Source organism: Callorhinchus milii, unplaced genomic scaffold, assembly GCF_018977255.1.
Source record: "Callorhinchus milii isolate IMCB2004 unplaced genomic scaffold, IMCB_Cmil_1.0 Scaffold2, whole genome shotgun sequence".
In the NCBI taxonomy this organism is placed as follows: Eukaryota; Metazoa; Chordata; class Chondrichthyes; order Chimaeriformes; family Callorhinchidae; genus Callorhinchus; species Callorhinchus milii.
In genome coordinates this window covers 6,168,686-6,190,467 of record NW_024704743.1, presented here as the reverse complement: position 1 = coordinate 6,190,467, position 21,782 = coordinate 6,168,686, and the positions used below count along the sequence as shown (strand labels likewise).

At 42.4% G+C, this 21,782-nt stretch overlaps 1 protein-coding gene across 1 annotated transcript; it reads right to left on the bottom strand.

The window, feature by feature from the left end:
- Positions 1-6,107: 6,107 nt before the first annotated feature.
- Positions 6,108-21,559, bottom strand: LOC103183591 (hybrid PKS-NRPS synthetase pytA-like). The gene is given in 9 exon segments (XM_007901161.2): positions 6,108-8,463; positions 8,466-9,924; positions 9,927-11,877; positions 14,382-14,563; positions 15,242-15,445; positions 17,107-17,267; positions 17,502-17,655; positions 18,894-18,977; positions 21,447-21,559. Coding segments are annotated over 8 exon segments (6,321 nt in total). The 5' UTR covers positions 18,952-18,977; positions 21,447-21,559; the 3' UTR covers positions 6,108-6,311.
- Between the last annotated feature and the right edge of the window lie 223 nt (positions 21,560-21,782).

Genomic DNA, 21,782 nt, shown 5'->3' with positions numbered 1-21,782 from the left:
TATCCCAAGATATTATTTTCTAGTGGAAATCTATCTCATTTGTTCTTGAAACAATTTGTTCTTAAAACAAATGACATTTTTTTCTTCCACTGTCTCCCTAGGGAGCCTGTTCCATAAGTTTACAGCTCACTCACCGAAGCAGTGTTTCCGCAGATTTGTTCTGAATTTACTCTCCTTCAGTCGTAGGCTGGGCTCTCTGGTTTTACTGTTCAGCACAAGATAAAACAGCTTGTCATGGTCTACATTATTTATTCCTTTCAGAATCTTAAAGACTGTAACCATATCGCCCCTCGACCTTCTCTTCGCCGGTGTGAACATGTCCAGTTATCTTAATCGCTCCTCGTCGTCCAGTCCTTCCATCCCCTCAATCGTTTTGGTTGCCCTCCTCTGTATCCTCTCAATCACTGCAATATCCTTCCTATATTGCCGTGACCAGAACCACACACAGTATTCCAAGTGCAGTCGCAACAGTGATTGATAAAATGGCAGGATTGCCCCAATATTTTGGTTCAATGTTGCCCTGTTAATACAGCCGAGCATCTGGTCTGCCTTATTCACTGCTACCGAGCACTGTTGGGATAGCTTCATTTTATTATCACTCAGGATCCCTGGATCCTTTTGATTTTCCGTACAGAAGATTTTCTTACATTTAAATAATAATCCCTTCCTGGAGTTTTTTGTCCCCATGTGAAGCACTTTGCATTTCTCTACATCTTAAATTTTAATAATAATCTTTGCATTTGATATAGTGCCTTATCACGATGTGGAGACATTTCAAATCACTTCAAAGAATATGTGTAAAGTGGATTGACTGTATATTTTGTGGACATAAACATGCTACCAGTTGTATTTACTGGAATGTCTAGTGGTGTGTATGTATATGTGTGGGGGGAAATCCTAGGCTTTAGATTGTGATTCCATGAGAATGTGATCATTTTTCTATTTTGATATTACTTCCAACTATCAAAAGAAGCAATTTTTTTATTGATAACATTGGGAGGATATCCCAAAGTGTTTTACGGGATATACTGTATGAGAAAACAACAGCTTCTGCTTTGAGAGAAGACCAGCAGCAGAGCAGATATTTAGTTTCAACACAAAGCCTGTAATGTTGGCAGAAAGCCTGACAAATCATATTCCTGGTGGTCTTGTGAGAAGCACTTGAAGGAATATTTGATTGTCATCAAAATATTTCAGTAGCCAAACAACTGAGGGGACTATGTACATAGTCATATCAGTCGATACACCTACTTTGCCACTCTGCTGGACTCGTGAACCCATAATGACCCACCCATAATAATGGTAGAAGTGCTCTGGGATGCTACCCCACATGAAGGGCTGTTGGGATGTCCGATCCCATGGTTCGAAATATGACTCGACAATCCAAAATATGGTGTAGCAATATTTATTATGAACAGAGTGAACATAACATGCAGAAACAAGTATATGATAAATGTCTAACAAATCATACTACCAGTCTTTGTGGACAGTCATGGAACACCTTCCTTGTTCTTCCTAAAGGGACCTCTCCACTCTGGTCTCTCTCTCTCGCGCTCTCTCTCGTCATCCTGTTCTTCTAACTGTTCTCACCTAGAGGTGGGCTAGTTATACACTTTTCCAAGTGTCCTTTTCCTAGGGCCCCTCTACCCACTTCTAATACTGTCACATACTCAGGTTAATCAATCATTTGACTTGGTGCCAGCCTGACTGAGTCTCGATGAGGTCTTCCCTTTGTCCTGTCTAGGATAGAAGATTCATCAGTTTAGGTCTGTATCTGGGGTTTGTTTATTCTGTTATGTGGGACTATCCCGGGATGGTACCAAAGTCATCCAGTTTAAACAACTTGCTCATTAGTTCGCTATTCTTGACGGTTGCCTTCTGTTACTTGGCAATCCCTGACAGAATCTAGAGACTTATTGCTAAGATGAGATTCTGTGTTGACCGGTACTTTGGACCGTTACCTGTGTAGGATTGTGGGTTTGTTGTTATTTACTGATAAGTGGTGACCTCCTACTCTTTTCCAAGGCTGTCTTATTATTCCTTCAAAACCAGAGAGAACCAGATGTGTCCTGTCCCATGACCATCAGTATTTTCTCCATTCTACATTTGTTCATTAATGTTTCATTATTATTAGACTACAACTTCTATAATCTAACAGGGCGCTATATAAATGCAAGTTGTTGCTGTTGATGGACAAACAACATGAGGATTCCGTGTGCCTATTTTTCCCAGGGAACACACTTCATGTTTCCTGAGCCAGTACCCTGCAATACGCAGGGTAAGGGAGACAAAGATGCCTAACGGGGATTCTGAAGGTAAACCAGCCCAGATTCCACTGGTTTGCTCGCTACCTCTTGAATAGCTCTTCCCTATTGTGTGGTTGCTACATAATGGAGGATCATTAATCTCAATATTGAGACAGGGCACCTCACAAGGCCAAGTTGTGATTGGCTACATTGCTTCCCACTTCCTGGAAGTTTATAGGGAATGCATACGCCTCTCCCAACAAATTTGAGCTCAACTGAAGCACCAATAGCTCAAGCTCCACTTTCCATAAATCCAATTGATCCAAAACTTGCCAATATTCTCTTTCATGCTGGGTTCCATATACTTACTTACTGTATTGAATTCAGAATCTTAATCCTTATCTGAAATTTATTTATAATCTTGCCCATCCAGGAGGTCCAGGCTGGACCTCCTCAATATCTACCGCTCCACTCTAGCCTCAGCCAAATCGTCCTTCTACTCCAGGATAATCCTGGAGGCGAAGGACAACCCCAGGCTACTATTCTCTACCACATCCCGACTCCTCCGTACCCCCCGCCACCCTGCGCAGGTCATCTCCTCCAACCTTCACTGCGAGGAGATGCTGGATTTCCTTGAATCCCAAATCAAGGGAATTCGCTCCGCGGTCACTTCCCCTCCAACATCCACCCACCCCCCACCCCTTCCCTCGCACACTCCGACTCCTACCCATCCTCCCCTACACACTTTCGTACCCGTTTCCCCACCCTCTGCCACCAAACTCATCCTATCCCTGAAACCCACCACCTGCTCCCTTGACCCCATCCCCACTCCTTATCTCCCAGCTCCACCTTCTTGCCCCACATATCACAGACATCGTCAACCTGTCCCTCTCCTCTGGCTCTGTTCTCGTGCGGTGTCCCTCAAAGCTCTGTCCTCGGTCCCCTCCTCTTCACCCTCTACATGCTCCCCCTTGGTGACATCATCCGCAGACATGGGGTTAACTTCCACATGTATGCGGATGACACCCAACTCTACCTTTCCTCCTCTACCCTCAACTCCACGACCACCGATATCCTGACAGCTGCCTGTCCGACATCGAGTCCTGGACGAGAGACAACTTTCTTCAGCTCAACGTGCGTAAAACTGAGGCCCTCCTGATTGGCTCACGTCAGCGCCTCCGCACCTCAGGCGCTGACACCATCAGCATCCAAGGCTGCACTCTCCACCTCTCAAAGCCAATAAGGAACCTCGGTGTTCTGTTCGACCCTGAGCTGCCCTTTCTCCCTCATATCCGCTCCACAAATGGCACTGCCTTCCATCACCTCCGGAATGTCGCAAGACTATGGCACTACCTCACCCCTCACGCTGCTGAAACTCTGGTCCACGCCTTTATCACCTCAAGGCTGGACTATGGGAACTCTCTCCTCGCCGGCCTTCCCGGCACCTCCCTCCACAAGCTGCAGGTCATTCAGAACTCTGCAGCTCGTGTACTGTCCCGCACCAGGCTTCGGGACCACATCACTCCCACCCTCGCTCGCCCGGACTGGCTCCCCATCCCCCAGAGGGTCGAATTCAAGATCCTCATCCTCACCTACAAGGCCATTCACGGCCTTGCTCCCTCCTACCTCTCCGACCTACTATCCCCCTACCTACCTGCCCATACCCTCCATTCCTCTGGCTCCGGTCTGCTCCACATCCCCCGCCCCAACCGCCCTACCATTGGTGGCCGGGCCTTCAGCCTCTCAGCCCCGAGGCTCTGGAACTCTATCCCCCAGTGCCTTCGCCGCTTCCTCCCTTTCCTCCTTCAAGGCCGGTCTCAAGACCTTTCTCTTTGAGCGTGCCTTCAGCTCCCCTCTCGACTCTCTAACCCCTCCTCACTCCCTCCCTTCCCTCCCCTCACCCTGACCATTTCCCCCCTGCTTGGATCCTGACCCAACTGTGCAGCGCCTTGGGACGTCCTCCCAACGTGAAAGGCGCTCTATAAATGGAATCTTGTTGTTGTTGTTAATGTCTGACAGGCAATCTGTCAGGACAGTAGTGGTCCTGGAGTCGAGGATGGAGAGATAGAGTTGGGTGTTAACAACAAGCATGTGAAGTTATATATTAAAGAGGAGAGGACCAACGACAGAGCTCTGAGGTGCATAGATGGTGCAAGGATTGGAGGAGAAGCCTTTAGCGGATACCAAGTAGAGATGATAGGAAAGGTAAGATTGAAATCAGGCAAGGGCAAAACGGTGAAGGTGGAGCTGACAGGCAATGGAGAAGAATAGTGTTCAACAATATTGAAGTAGCAGAGAGAACAAGAAGCATTCGGAGACAGAGAGATCATTAGTCATAAACGGATAGACTATCATTTGTAAGTTTGACTAAGTCTGTGCTGTGAGCAGTATGGAAACCAGATTAGAGGGAGTGTCCAGAGAGGAAAGAGCAAAGCTGAGAAGCAACAATTCATTTCAGGACCTTGGAAACAAAATATGATGCGACAGTAGTTAGAAAACAGAGATGGGTCAAAGGAAGGTTTTTTGAGGGTGGGAGTAATGACACGTGTTTTTAAGGGGGTGGGTATGGTGCCAGTGGACAGAGCGAGGTTGGCAATGTCTGTTAGTAGAGAGGCAAGGAGGTGTAGCTGAGAGGTAAGGAGATGAGTATGGATGGGGTCAAGGGAGCAGGTGATGCGCTTCATTTGGGAAATGATGGAGGTGAGAGAAGAGAGGAAAATTGGATCAAAAGTGTGGAGGAAGGGATAGGTTGAAACCAGATGAGGAGATGAGAAGGGGGTGGCATTAGCAAGGACAGAGGCAGCAAAGTGGGTCCCCTCAATTTTGGATTCAAGGAAGTTCATTGTCTCCTCACATTTGGAGTTGGAGGAGAGGACAGAGATCAAGGCTTGGGAAGGTGGGCAGAGGAGCTGGGTTGCGGTACATATATCAATTATAACCACTGGGTGGCAATTTAGCAAATTAAGTTGAAATATATTACACTATATTGTATAATTTTATGTTCCCAACTGTGGCCACATTAGCAACGCTGTAAATCATTTGCAGTGTCACATAAACAGTCATGGATTGAAGTGACCAATTTATTATTGTTTATTTTTCTTGAGGGATTATTATCAGGTGTGTGGAGTAAGGAAACTTGCCCAAGGTTTCACCCTGCCGGGAATGGACCCAGTTCTCTCGCTTGTGAGACGAGTGCTCTAACCACTGAGCTACAGTACTCCACAATCTTTACAATCAAGGATTTCATCTACAGTGCTTGTTTTAATATTTTTCATGCTCCAATTTTTATTTACAAATTATGACTAAAAGGTTCCAATAATGCTTTGAAAATTATTTTAAAATCAAAATACCATCAACATTTTTCATATTTGTTATATTTAGTAAAAGATAATATGCATACAGTAATACAGATGTTTTTCAAAAGAATAGCACTATACTTTACAGTAAATCCTGAGAAAAGTCCCAGTGCTGATGTCCCAAAGTGCTGAGCAGTCAGAGGTTTGCACCGGAACTGGGGTTGGGATCATGAGAGGTGGAGGATAAGGAAGGTGGGAGATGGAGGGTGACAGAAGTCACGGTCACTGTGGGATGAAGTTGCTGAAGGGTGGGAGCAGAAAGGGAGAAGGCTCGACTACCAATGATGGGGCGGGCAGGGCGAGGATCATAGAGCAGGTCAGAGTCCAGAACAAGGGGGCAAAATCTTAAAATTAGAGCTAGGCTAATTAGCAATGGAATCAAGAGGCAAGGGCAGGTAATTGGAGTTGAAATTCACATGAGCCATAATCTTACTGAATGGCACACTCCTGTTCCTATGCTCTTAGTCCACTGAGCGGAGGGAACGCCAGGTAACAGAGGTAGAGAGGAGTAAGACCATGGAGGGCTTTGAAAGCGAGGACAAGGATTTTGAACTCTACAAAATTAAAATCTGTATGAAAGTTGCAGATACGTTTATCTATTCTGACTGAGGCATGATTATCAAATATCATCATTCTCCAGTAAATGGGGAATATAATCTTGATTTGACTGGATGAAGCGCTGTACAATGCTGTATTATTTATGCATTATTTACAACTGAGTAAACTCATCAGGAACTTCCTCGAAAGATTTGTTCAATGGCATAGATGTTTCCCCAGAATGAACTTGGAAACCTTCCTCTTCAAACAGTGATACCAGAGTGGACACTGTTGATTTTGGATCAAGAAATGTTACTAGTGGCACACTGACATTCTTTTCCTGGTGAATCCGATTCTGTATGGTCATTCCTATCATGGAATCAATGCCAAAACTGGAGAGAGTAGATTCTTTGGTAAAGTCTGTAGGATCTGTGTTACTCACTTCAGACAACAAGGTTATTATATACTGTTCAGGAGATATTGATGAATCACTGACCACCACTTTAACATTTCCTTTGCTGATCTCTTCCTGCACAATTGAATGGAAACGTCTCCTGCTTGATGGGTTTTGGGAGACATTAACATATATATTTGAGAAATCAAATTTACAGATTACTTGTTGTGGATTGTTCAGGGTCAAACAACGTTCAAAGCTTTCAATGATTTCAGAAATTTCTATTGTCAAAATCCCTTTCAACTCCAGAAATTTCTGAACGTTGTCTTTATTGAGCAGCAGCCCGAGATTCAGTGCTCCCCAGTTCACAGATTGCCCCACAAGCCCATGGTATCGCCTAAAGTGGACAAAGTAATCAAGAAATGAGTTTGCTGCAGAATAGTTAGCCTGTAGAGATGATCCAAAGAATGAAGCAATTGAGGAAAAGCACACAAAGTACTCCAGCTGGAGGCCTTGTGTTGCATAGTGAAGATTCAAGACCCCAGCAATTTTGGGAACAAGAACCTTATCAAACAATGATTTATTTAGATCTTCAAAGAGTGAATCATGTAAGACCACAGCACTGTGAAACACTCCTTTAACAGAAACCTTTGGGAAGGAGTGAAGAAAATTACTGATTGCTTTCTCGACATTTGACAGAGCTGAGATGTCACAGGCCACGCAAATGATCCTTGTCCCAATTTCATTCTGTAGTTTGCTAAATTCCTCCTGCTTCTCCTTCGATGGAGAGCTCCTTGAAAGAACAAGAATATAGCCACCGCCATGGTTGGCAATGAATTTCACAGTTTCAAAGCCAAGACCGGTAAGTCCTCCAGCAACTATATACACAGCATCACTTTTAAAGAGCTGCTTTTGTCTGCAGTGCATTGGAATCTCTGACATCCTAGTCTTGGTGGTGCTCTTCAGAACTGCAATGGAGACTTCTCTGCATGTAAAGTACGACTCATTCCTGCACTCAACCATGTCTGATATTCTTTGCTGGAAGACCATTTTTGATAGATCAAAACGATTCATCCCTAAATACATTTTTCTCATCCATTTATAGATACGATTTGCAGATTTCGTGAGATAGCCCTTTTGAAATATACTGGCTAACTGCAGAACATGAATACAGACATTGTCCTTTTCATTTTGGAGAATGTCTTGGGAAATATCAAGCATCTGCTTGTTGTCCAGCAGAACAACAATATCCCGAGCAGAAGAACCATTGACATATTTTGAAATAGAGGTTTTCTCTAAAGGTGGCAATAAAACCAAAGCATCAAAGTGAACAGGAATCTGTACAAAGTCATTGGAGTCTGGGTGAACCTGAACTCTCCAGCCAGACTCCCTGGCTGTCAGAGACAAGACTTTACTCAAACACGAATCAGGTATCATGGAAACAATTACCAAGCGTTTCTGATGTTTGGGTTTTGGTAAGAGATTATGGAATATTTCCCATGCTATTGTGAAGTATGACACACAAGGGATCTCCTTCAGCAATGGTACTTTCTTGCTTTTGAAACAAACAACAGCAGGAAGGCTGACATTTGAAGCTGCAGGAACCGGGTAACATGCAACAATATGATCTCCCACTTTACAACTCTTCACATCACTGCCAACAGCAGTGACTGTACCACTAAAGTCCAGAGCCACGAGATTGTGCCCACCAAACACACTTTTGCTCCAGTACAACGTCTTCCCATAGTTTAGATCAGAGACACTAACTGGGAAGTAATCCGCTGAATGCATGCAAATTGCATCCAATTCAATGTGTACACTTTGTTTTGTGGGTGCACTCATTTTGTTCTCTTGAGGTTTGGCATGCAAATCCACAACATTGTAAGGATCCATGATCTGGAAAAGGACATTTCCAAAACCAGAATAAAAGTCCCACCATTGGTATTGTCTGAGATTATAAGGGATGTTCGTGTGATCGTGGAAGCATGCAACATTCCCTGGCTGATCATTACCTCAGGGTGGGTCACCCCATCAGACAAGACTATTACATTAGCTAATGCTGCCATATCTGCATCACTGATAGAGCTGACATCAATGATCTGAAATAAAACCTCTGGAATTTCTGCACTGCATGATCTGGTCATACCCCACAGGGCAAACCCTGGAGTAATTTGATCCACTGTTTTTTCAGATGTCCTGTATGTTATTACTCTAACAGATTTTGTGCCATTTTTCCCTCGAACTAACTGAATGATCTGACGATAAATCTCACAGCAGCTACTGACCTCCTGCACCACTGCTGTGCTGGTCTGGTCAGTCAGGTTTACAGTCCCCCACAGGAAGAACACCTCCTCATAGCTATTCAGGTCATGGACATTGTACTTTCTCAGAAGATCCACAACTTCTGTACCAGTGAAATTGTCATATTCCTGGTAAGGAATATATGTGGACTGACTGTGCAGGAATTTCTTGAGGCTTTCAGCCACTCCATAGTTATCACCAAACACGAGTGATCTTGGGCCAGAAGCAAGATTTTTGCCCTCTTGAAGGTGAGGAATTTCTACCCAGATACTTTCATAGAACAAATCATTGATTCCTCCTCCATTGTTCACGGTTAGAAATGTGGTTCTGATATTTTTCAGTTCGGCAATGATTATGCCCTTTGTATCTGTGAAGCCCCCACAGACCTCTAGATAATCTGGAGTGATTTTACTGATCCTCAGATACATCAGCATTTCTTGTTGTAAAGGGCGATGAATAACCAAGCTCCCTACAGATGTGGGGAACCCTATGCTGGAGACTGCAGACATCATTGTTACAACAGCAGCCATTTGTAGAAAATAGTCTAAAATGATTGGGTGAAAGGAGTATTGATGAATCTGTGACATGAGCTCTTCTGGTACTCTAATGCATGTTATAGCTTCCTTCAAATTCTCTCCATAGAAGATATCCCCAAGTTGCCTAAAAACTGATCCATACTGAAAGCCTAAAGAAGAGAGTTCTTTATAGATGTCCTCTGGCTTTGCTTTCGATTTGCATCTTTGGAAAATTTGCTCAACCGAGATATTACTTTCATCAGTTACACACTCAGTGACCTGTAGTACCTCCCCTGTGGCATAAATGCCAGAAGTTGATAAAACACTAAATTTGATCAGTTTATCTTCTCTGTTGAGGTGCACTTTGAGCTCAACTGAGTTCTGGTGGATTATACAAGGATTCAGAAACTTTGCGCTGATCCGGCACAAAGTGAGTGGTACCTTTGGTTCAATACTTGCCAGGACGGAAGCCACACCAAGTTCTACATAAAAGGCACCGGGAAGTATGGGCACTCCATTGTTTTTGTGTTCAGCTACATAAGGTACTGTCAATGTTGACAAGGTGAAGTTATATTCTTGCCGTCCTTGCTTACACTAGAGAGTAGGGGGTGATGGGAAGAAACTACCTTGTCATTATCTTGCCTAAGTTCTTCAAAGTTTAATTCCTGCTTTGTGTGATCAAACACATAAGAAGGATAAACAGTGGGGAGAGTTTCACGACCAACATAGACATTTTGCCAGTTGGGATTGTACCCGAGCTCAAAGAGTTTTGATAGAACCAATAGATGAGTTTCATAATCTCTGTCTGGCTGAACTGCAGGAAAAACTCGAGTTTGATTGCCTAGGATTTCTGTGATGTATCTTTGCAAGGCCCGTCTTGGACCTATTTCTACAAATACTGCGTCTTCAGCCTCTGCAGCAGCAGCTCTTATCCCTTTTTCAAAGGCAACAGGATCTCGAATGTTCCGGGCCCAATATTTGCCTGTGAGAAAGTCATCTCCTGAAGCCACCTGACCTGTAACTGTGGAGATAATCTTTGAGCGTGCTTCTTGTTCATGTAAGTTACCTACTTTCTCTTCTACCTGCTGTATGATTGGCTCCATCAAGTGACTGTGATAAGCTGCTGGAACATCTAAAATGCGAAGGAATATATTTTTGTCACCAAATGCGGTGGATAACTCTGTATACAGTTTGTCCACTGCACCGGCATCACCTGACACTGTGCAAGAGGAGGGACTGTTGAATGCAGCAATACAGAGTCTCCCCGAATATGGAACAAGTCTGTCTGACACATTTGACACAGGCAAATTGCTAACAGCCAGCATTCTGCCTCCCGTTACTGTTGACTGCAATACACTTCTGTAGTAAATCACCTTTACAGCATCGTGCAAGGACAGTGTCCCAGCACAATGTGCTGCAGCAACCTCGCCAACAGAATGTCCAATCATAAGGTTAGCCTGGATTCCCCAAAACCCCAAAAGAGAAACCATTGCCACCTGAACAGCAAAGAGCAATGGCTGTGCTATCTCGGGTTTTGTGAAGTCATCATAGTCATTTTCAATTAAATCTATTAGATTGATGGGTGTGTGTAGTTGGAGAATTTTTTCTATCTCTTCAATCTGTGTCCTGAACACTGGCTCTGTTTGTATCAGCAGTTTACACATCCCTCTATAGGCAACACCGTTGCCACAGAACACAAATACGATCTTTGGACTTGTCTTTATCCGAGCAACATCTGTAACTGTGGCTGATTTAAGCTGCTGCTGTAGGTGATTGAGGGAAGAAACTACAAAGGCTTTTCTGTATCTATAACTTGCGTGGCTTCTTCTACAAGCAGATGTATATGCCAGACTATGGAAAGCGGTATCATCACTTTGACTTATTTGCTTACTTGTGTCTTTTATCATCACTTGAATTGATTTCTGGGAGGCAGCTGAAAGGACAAATATCTCCAGTGGTTTCTGTGCACAGTTGAGCCGGGCAAGCTGCTTGTACTGTCTCACCACTGCGTGAGCATTTGTTCCCCCAAACCCAAATGAATTGACTCCTGCCATCCTACCCATCTCCCCACGCTCTTCCCAGTTTTCCACACTAGTTGGAATATGTAGATTCAAAGCCTTTGCATTGATGCTTGAATCCTCCTCAGAGTAGTGGAGAGATGGTACAATTTTGCCATGATGCATCATCAGGAGAACTTTGATTAAACCTGCGGCTCCTGCAGCTGACTCTGTGTGACCAACATTCCCTTTGACAGAGCCTATGATGAGCGGATCAGGGTTTGATGTCCTGGACTGACCAACAATGTGTGATATGCTGCCGGCTTCTGTAGGATCACCAGCTGGAGTTCCAGTTCCATGAGCCTCCATGTACTGTATCTGAGATGGATCAACATACCTGTGGTAAATCCACTTCAACAGTTCTTCCTGCTGTGTTTGTGAGGGTCTGGTGATAGGTGTAACTGATCTGCCATCTTGATTGATAGCACTGTGCACTAGGACACCCCAGATGTGATCATTGTCTTTCAGTGCCTGTTAATTGGATAAAAGAATCGAATTACCGAATGTTTCAGCACAAAAGGAAGCCATTGTATGTGGGTTCCCTTCTGGACCTATGCACTCTGATCCCCTTTGCCCTGTTCAGTCTTATAAACTTAAAACTTATTTTGTTCAAATAATCCACCCATTAGGATAAAATATTCAATATTTTAACAAAAAGTTTTCCTTTGTTCTGGTATTATTTTGACATATTTCAAAATATGTCCTTTTGTTTGGCACTCCGACAGAGTACTCCATTTTATTCTTTAAGCGCTCATAGATCCAGTCCCGTGTGAATGGTTCCATATAATGCTAGTTGTTTTGTTGTTGACTGAATGCATAACAATGACCTCGCACATAAGAAATACAACAATGTAAGATAAAGAACAATGGGATCAAATATAAATAACACACGTGACTGTAACAACTAGCAGCACAATACTACATTAGTGATAAGACTTCAACCAAGCTGATGGCACAGTAATCCTGTATAGGTCAGTATGTACCGGATGACAACCGTTAGACAGTGACCATGAGACACACCGAGCATTGCTTTTTATAGGCGTGTGGCTCCAGCCACCGTATTAAAGGAACAGGCCTCCCCATTTCCCTTAAATAATATTATATATATATATATTATGTACACATTACTAAGGTTTGCAAAAACTGGGTAACCATGACAGTACAATCCTAATATACCTCCACTCTAGTTTCTTTATTATACAGCACTCTAATTGTAACCTAATCATTGTCCCAAATGGGATGTCAAAACTGGATTCAAAACTCTAGCTTAATCTTGTATTCCGTTCCTTAAGATAAAGAAAACTAAAATTACAGTAGCTATTTTTATGCATTCCCTATTTACGATCCCCCTGTATATCTGTTCTCCTTATATTTTCTGCATCTTCCCCCATTGACAATATCACCATTTTTGTTCTCTCTCACTACCTTTCATTTCACTTTGTTGAATTCCATTTTCCACTTATTTGCCCACTCCACTAACCTCTCTGTTCTACTGTAGTCTTCTGCGCTCCACCTTACAGTTTGCCATGCACCTGAATTTAGTATCAAGGTTACATTTAGATCATATTATGAGTTTTGCAAAATGCTTTATATGTGGTTCCTTTTCAAATGCCAATCAGAAATCCATCAAAAAAAATGTTTTGGTGGGGGTGGGGGTCAGCCCGGTGTCTAACATATGTAGAAACCCAACACCATGCTTGAGTATCCAAACCAAACTGAGAATTCCATGCATCCCACCTACACATGGAAATTCAAGCGATAACTTGTTGGAATGGAATGTGCACTCTCTGGCCGGAGGGACGCACCCAGCTTACATAATTCCAGAAAGTATTAGGTATAGGTTGGCAAGACCCAAGGCTTAGGGATCCCAGGGTGTGCGTTGAGGTACTGCTGGATTTTAATCAGTTAAAACAGTATTGCTTGCCATTGATAGCGCTGTCTGGCAAGCTTTCCCACTACTTATCCAGCTAAGACCACTCTACCCATTGGGGCTTTGGCTTACCGGGTTAATAGGAATGACTGGGCCCCCTGTAACTGCCCTGGCCCCCTGTAACTGTTCTACCCTTCCAAGTCCTGTCGTTGAGTCAGCCTGGCTGTGCAGGTTTGAGCCCTCACTCGGTGGATAAGTACCAAGAACTCCCTGTAATCTTCCTGGTGGCCAACACAGCATGAAATGGGTGAGAGCATTGCCAGCATCTTTCTTCCCATTGAGAGATGGTTCCACCAGTTGGAGATGCGGAGCTTAAGCAGCAGTTGCTTGCCTCTCTGCAAGTCAATCAAGGTGGATTCCTGGAGCTCAATGTATGAACTTGTGTTCATGAGCTTAGACTCCAGGTAACACCTTCCAGCAGCTGTCACTCCAAGCCTCAGAGTTTCCTCATCAGCTATCTGGTAGACATCTGCTTTCAGTATGGTGGGAGGACCTTTATAGGACAGCTTGTGACATGCCAGCTACCTTGATGTTCGAGGTTCATTGCCGCTTACCAGACTTACACAGCACCAACTGCTAAATAATCCTAACATTTAATATGGCACATTTCATGTCAGGAGGCATCTCAAAGTGTTTCACAGGATTTTACTGTAAAGTGTAGGGACTGTGTATTTTATGAGCAACACAGCAACAACAAAAACAACTTGCATTTATATAGCACCGGGGTAACAATAAGCACAGTCAAAGAGGAAGGACATCAACCATTTTGTCCAATTTGCACACAGCAATGTCCCACAAACAGCCATGAAGTGAATCATAAGTTACATCTTAGGGATTGTTGGCTAGCACACCGGGAGAAAATCCTTTCTCATTTAATAATTATTTGCCAAGAACACTAAGTCCATGTCTCCATCAGAGTCTGATGCATATAGAAGAACTGAGGGATAATTGGCATATCAATAACCAATATTCTACTGCACTTGTGTGATGTCCTGTGTAATCTTTTTGGACACATACTACAGAACTTATTATAAATATAGTTTACCTTTGCCAATGGTTTCAACAGAAGAATTCCACATCCTTCTCCTCTCCCATACCCATCAGCTTTCTTAGAGAATGGTTTGCACATTCCATCTGGAGATATCATCTTTGCTTTACTAAGCACTACATTGACACACGGTTCAATGATGCAGCTCACTCCTCCACAAACAGCCATTTCACAATCGCCTGAAAGAGCAAAATGTGATTCTGAATCATTGTCTATGAATAAAAATCCAGGCTAAATAATAGTGCTTTAGATTGTGAATATGGACTAGCATTCAACTAGGCATGGTATCTATGATATAAGATAGATTTTGTGCAGGCACCAATACTGGACAAGTAGCATTACAATTCTACAGGTTCTTACTTTTCCCAAAAGGAGATCTGAGCAGACAGATCTAAGTTAGAACAGAATGGAAAGGGAAGAGACAAGGGAGTAAATCACTGATCAGTTGACACATCCATTTTGTTTGAGACCTGCAGCTGCACCATATCCTCTAGCTACAGCAAGCTTGTCACCGTCAGATCTGCAGGTATGAGCACAGGGGCCCTTGCTCTCACTTGTCATATTGTTCCATTGCACCTGTAAACAAACACTCCTCCAGGACAGAAGAGACATCTGTTAGTAACATGTTCAGGACTGGAACATGAAACCTACTTCTCCGCAGGACAGAGAGACATCAGAACCACATGCGATGGGCTTTCTGAAAGCTGTTACTTTGCCGATGCCTTAACCCTTTATTTATGTATCTGCTGGCTATAAGGTATTGAATTTAAACTTGAACCTTTGATTTATCTTTAATTTGTAACAGATAATAGTGTACATACAATCAGTATTTATAAAAATGAAGTGTTTTTTGGTACCTTGTTTGATGGCCTGAGAAGCGTAGTGTAGAGCGACCAGAGATGAAGAGCACGCTGTGTCTATAGCCAGTGATGGTCCAGTAAAGTTGAAGGTGAACGAAATCCTATTTGCAGCTATGCTCATTGCTGTACCAGTGCCATTATAGTGGCTGATTCTGTTGGCTGAATTATTCAATATCGCTTCAAAGTCTCTATTCATGAGCCCTAAAGAAAAGACAATGGAACTGTTATATCAGAGTGATAACCAAGTCTACTTTTAGACAAAATAAAACTGAATGCTAGTTACCCAGCTATATAAAATCACATGATATAGTACTCAGTCGGATTCAGGCGTTTGCAATATTAAGCAAAATTTATGAGAACAAAAAACACAAATACCATTCATCTACTGATTACTGTTTTGTTACAAGATTAACAAAAGGTATTCCACCTTTTGAAAGAGACAGCTTTCTTTCCAGACTTTAATCAGATTCAGAAGGGGCTTTGATGCAGGCACGAGCTTTGATAATCGCACGTAACCGGCAGACTACAATACTGTGCAAACCAATTTGTGCACAGCAATGTCCCACAAACAGCCATGAAGTGAGTGACCAATTTTATTTGGGGGATTCTTTGCTAGGACCCCAGGAGAAACTGCCTCCTGTTTTCTAATGATGCCATAGGATGTTTAACATTCACCTGAACAGACAGATTAAAGTTTTACCTGAAGGTTAGTTCCTGCAGCGATGCAATTTACCTCCAGCAATGCACTGCAGTGTCAGCCTAGACCAGGGATGTCAAACCTTTTGGCTGCTAAGGGCCGGATTTGGGAAACATCTGGGAGCCACATAATATTTTATCCCGATTGTCCAGTGCCTCTGCTGGGCAGAGCCTGAGCCCATGGTGACCATGTCCTGATTGGCTCAGGCCCTGTGCGTCACATGTATTTGTTCGTCAACCAATAATAATAATAAGTTGGGAATGGTTTGCAGGCTGGATGAAATCATCCCCGGACCAGATGAGGCCTGCGGGCCATTAGTTGGACCACCCTGGCCTAAACTGACATAGAGCCTAAACCCAGAAACCTCTGATTGAAATAATAATAATAATATAATAATAATCCTTGCATTTGATATAGCGCTTTTCACGTCTTCTAGACGTCCCAAAGCGCTTCACAGAATATACTGTAAAGTGAACTGACTGTATATTTGTGGGCGACCGCGGCAGCCAATTGCGCACAGCAGTGTCCCACAAACGGACGTAGATTGAAAATGACCAATTTATCATTGTTTTGTTTTTTTGGAGGGATTATTATTAGGGGTGTGGAATAAGGTTTCGCCCTGCCTGGAATTGAACTCAGGTCTCTCGCTTGCAATGCGAGTGCTCAAGCCACTTAGCGACAGGACTCCACGGTGAAAGGCAAGAGTGCTATCAACTGAGCCAGACTGAAGCAAGTTATGAAGTTGCTATTACAACAACAACTTTCATTTATATAGCACACATTTATATAGCTTAAAAACATTTCTTAGAGTGATTAAATTGCATTCATATTTCAACCCCCATCAAAGCCCCGATGCTGATAACAGTGAATAATTAGCATGTGAATAACCAGAGCTCTACTGCAAAGTACTGCATTACTTTTTCAGAGAGAAACGCTAAATATCTTACTAATTCTATCTTACTAACTCTGTTTTAAGACAGTAAAAATTATTAATGGTCTGCTTGAGTGTTAGGCTTTATGTAATATTTCTGTACATAAAGATATTCATTTAATATAAAAATAGACACTTAATTCTATGAATTATGAAAAAAATTTCATCAAACTGACAAAATCACTGATGGTAAAACAAATAGGCTATTATTTTGGGCAACAGGCATCTACTCACCAATAAAAACCCCTGTTTTACTCCCACTAAGATCCTCCTGGGGCATCCCTGCATTTTCGAGAGCTCTGTACGTGCATTCCAAGAGAAGCTTGTGCTGGGGATCCATGCAGTTAGCTTCTGTGTTGTTAATGCCAAACAACTTGTAATCAAAGTCATTGAACCTATCAATTGCAGAGAAGAAACAAATTGGATTGGTTTTATTTCATGTTTCAGAGTTAAAAGGCTTTGTGATAATGAATGAATCTATCAAAGTGGTTAATCATTCTTCACTGATTTGCAATTACGTGCTACCAATGTTTAGTGTCCAGCTCACACAAAAAGTATTTGTTTTGCAGCTACAAATATTAGTATTTTGAATCAATATAAAAGATGTAATTGTAAAGACACATCATTACCCTTCAATGAGAGACGCTCGCTTTGTGCGCATTTTTCCAGGCTTGTTGTCATCGGGATCATACCAGAATTGTGTATCAAAACGATCTGGTGGGATATCCACAACGCAGTTTCTTCCCTCAAGAAGAACTCTCCAGAAGTTTTCAATGCCTTCTCCTGTTACAGAAAAGAACAGAATTAAGACTGGAAGTTCCTCTACTCTCAGATATCACTGTATTATATGCAACAATGTTAGCAAGCCTATTAAAGCATTAATTAAAGAGATAAGGAACAAATTTTGGATTATTACTGAACGCATTCCTTTTCTTAATTAGCGCAAGAAATGCTTTCAGGAATTCCACAAATTTTAGCCCTTTATTTCTTAAAATTCTAACAGACAGCAAGTCCTAAGGGAGACTCCACTTCTTAGAGCTCAATGCTGATGAAATCTACTCTCCTCTTTTTCATTCTCTATATCTAGTCCCTGATCAAGACAATGCTCCTTTATCATATTGATCACCTTCATCGCTACCTCATGTCCAATGCTGCTGAAACCCTTATCTACCACCTTGTCACCTCCAGACTGGATTTATCCAATGTCTCCCAGCTGTACTATCTACATGCTCCAGCTTTTCCAATATTTGATTGTTTACAGCCTTTCTGGCACTAACCTTTGCATGTCCATTACTCCCAACCTTGTCAGGATCCACTGCCTCACGGTCTCCCACAGATCAATTTCAAAGTCCTCACCTACAAGTTTTTACATGTTTTCACCCCTCCTTACTTCTATGACCTTCTCCAACCTCACTCTCTTGCCCTCCCCTTCCACTCAGTTAACTCAGGCCTGCTTTGTGTCCCTAGCCGCCTCCGATCCAGAGTTAGCAGGTCATCATTCAGCCAGTATGTCTCTACTTACTGGAATGGTTTCCCCAAATCACTCCATAATAATAATAATAATCCTTGCATTTGATATAGTGCTTTTCATGTCGAGAGGACATCCCAAAGCGCTTCACAGAACACGCTGTAAAGTGAATTGACTGTATATTTGTGGGCGAACGCGGCAGCCAATTGCGCACAGCAATGTCCCACAAACAGTCGTAGATTGAAAATGACCAATTTATTAATGGTTTTGGTTTTGGAGGGATTATTATTAGGCGTGTGGAGTAAGGAAACTTGCCCAAGGTTTCGCCCTCTGCCTGGAATTGAACTCAGGTCTCTCACTTGCAAAGCGAGTGCTCTAACCACTGAGCTACAGGACTCCATCTCTCACCCCCTCACCTATTCTCTGACCATCTTTTAAAGGTCTTCTGAAAAAACATTTCTTTGATGCTCAAATGCATCAAGGCCATTCCCTGAAAGACGCTTTATAAGTGTAAGTAGTTGTTGTTTACAATTCATACATCATAAATTCCTACCTCCGGGAAAATTGCATCCAATTCCAACAATAGCTATTTCTTCATTATTTTTATCCATGTTTTGCTGTTGATACCTATCGTAAACTGAAGAAACAAAAAGAATGGCATTGAATATTGCAGCAGTCAATGGGTGTTGGAAAGTAATTGTTATTTGGGCTAAAATTCCACTGGGGTCTACATTTATTCTTATTAATGTGACATAATGTAGCTAATAATAACAATAATAATAATAATAATCCATGCATTTGATATAGCGTCTTATCACGTCTTCTAGACGTCTCAAAGCGCTTTACAGAATAGACTGTAAAGAGAATTGACTGTATATTTGTGGGCAAAATGCAGCAGCCAATTGCGCACAGCAGTGTCCCACAAACAGTCGTGGATTGAAATGACTAATTTATTATTGTCTTTTTTTGAGGGATCATTATTAGGCGTGTGGAGTAAGGAAACTTGCCCAAGGTTTCATCCCGCTGGGAATCGAACCCAGGTGTCTTGCTTGCAAAGAGAGTGCTCTAACCACTGAGCTACAGGACTCCACATGTAATATGTAGGGTTAATGTAGGGTTAATGTAATAACTCTACATTTAAACTCACATAGTCTAGGCTGATGCTCCAGTACAGTGCTGGAGGTGCACTGCATTGTAAGAGGTGTCATCGTGAGACTTTAACTAGGGTCCCATCTGCTTGTTCAGGTGAATCTCAAAGATCCTATGGCGCAATTTGAAAAGATAGGGCAGTTTCTCTCGGTGCCCTGGCCAACAACGCCCCAGATAAAATTTATCACTCACTTTGTGGCTGTTTATGAAACATTGCTATTTGTGAGATAGTGCGCAAATTAGCTGCCGCACTCACCTACACTATAAACAGTCATTACACGCTACAGTGAATCCTGTGAAGGAATGGGATTCACCAGCTGCTAAAGTGTTTTTTTCAAATCCAACCATGGAAGTACATTGACTTCCTATGGAGTCCTGTAGCTCAGTGGTTAGAGCACTCGCTTTGCAAGCGAGACCTGGGTTCGATTCCCGGCAGAGTGAAACCTTGGGCAAGTTTCCTTCCTCCAAACGCCTGATAATAATCCCTCAAAATAAAACAATAATAAATTGGTCATTCAATCCACGGCTGTTTGTGGGACACTGCTGTGCGCAATTGGCTGCCGCGTTTCGCCCGCAAATATACAGTCACTTTACAACCTATCCTGTGAAGCGCTTTGAGACGTCTAGAAGACATGAAAAGCGCTGTATGAAATGCAAGGATTATTATTACTTTGCATTTATCTGTATTAAACATAATTTGTCTGTTATCAACCTATGTGTATACCTTATCAAGCTCTCTTTATAGCATCTTTGTTGCCTCCTATAATTCCACAGTTCCCCCCAATTTGGTATTAACTGCAAAAGTAACTATCTTACACTGGTATGGGAATTCAGATCATTAGTATATAATATTTCAGTTTAGCCTGTGAGCTCAAAGTCCCAGTGTCAGGCTTGAACTTAAAGACTTAAAGACAAACATGCTACCAACTGACCAGTCCAGCACCAGGTGATTAATATTGCCTCCTTTGAAGCGTTCTGAGACTGCCTCCTGATTCGAATGGCACTATATTAAATGTCAGAATTATTATTAGTCTTCTCTGCTAATGAAGACGAAATGCCTGTCTGTCTGCCAAGAATGCAATAACCAATTGACGTAGAGACATGGCTTTTACCCCATCGGAAAGGTCTTGTATGGGGAGCGTCATAGGCATATTTTTTTTCTGGGGATCACCTATCGTTGATGAGCTGTATCAAAAGATATTTTTTAAAATGCTTTAATTAAGCCCCAAAAAAGGTATATATGGTATTCTGCAACAAAGTAACAACAGAGGTCACACACCCTTCTAGAGAACAACAAAAACAAAATTACATTTGTATAATTAATAATTATAATTAATAATAATTAATAATGAATTAGAGAAATACATCTTATACTAATAAAGACAAAATGTCTGTCTATGTGTCAAGAGTCCTCCCAACTAGGTGTCCTCCCACAGGAGTCCTCCCAAAAGGATATGTGAACAAGGGATGCTAATGAGTTCAACAGCACATTTTCTTATTCTTAAGAGATAACCGAATGTCAGTTTTCCAGATTTCGCTGTGACCGGTGGGTGGAGAAGCACAAAGGCTGCACGCACCTCCTGACCTTACCTGAATTCCACGCTTGTATTTAAAGCATGAAGTGCGAAGATCAGCCTTTCAAGGGCAAATAAAAATGGCAGACGAAAGAGAGAAGACCAATTAAATGAAACTGGTTGTAAGCGTAGCCGCAACATAACATAACAAAACATAACATGTAGGAGCAAGAGTAGGCATTCGGCCCGTCGCGCCTGCCCCACCATTCAATCTAATCTAACTCCAGCTAATAACATAACCCTGCCTTATCCCCATATCCCTTATGCAATAAGAAATATATCTATCTAACACGTACAGCTAGTTTTATATAAGTGTAAATGTATTGTATTGGACCTCACATTCAGTACAAACACACTGTCTTCTTCTCATGGTTTGGTCTTACCTTTGCGCTGGGACTCCCTCACTTTCTGTGGGACTGTCTTTGTTGTCCACCAAGCATGTCACCGTGTCAACATGCAACAGTCCAATGCCTCCAGCTCCCTTTCCTGCTATTTGGTCGCAGGCACTTCATGCTTTAAATACAAGCATGGAATACAGATAGGTCAGGAGGTGTGTGCAGCTTTTGTGCTTCTCCACCCACCTCCCAGAACAAAGCAACATTCAATCATAAGACTGCATGGCTGTGTGATTGATATGACATAAAGATCACAGAAACCTTTGCAGGATGAAAGCACTGCTATGAGGAAACAAATGTTACAATTAGATTTGCCATTGACCA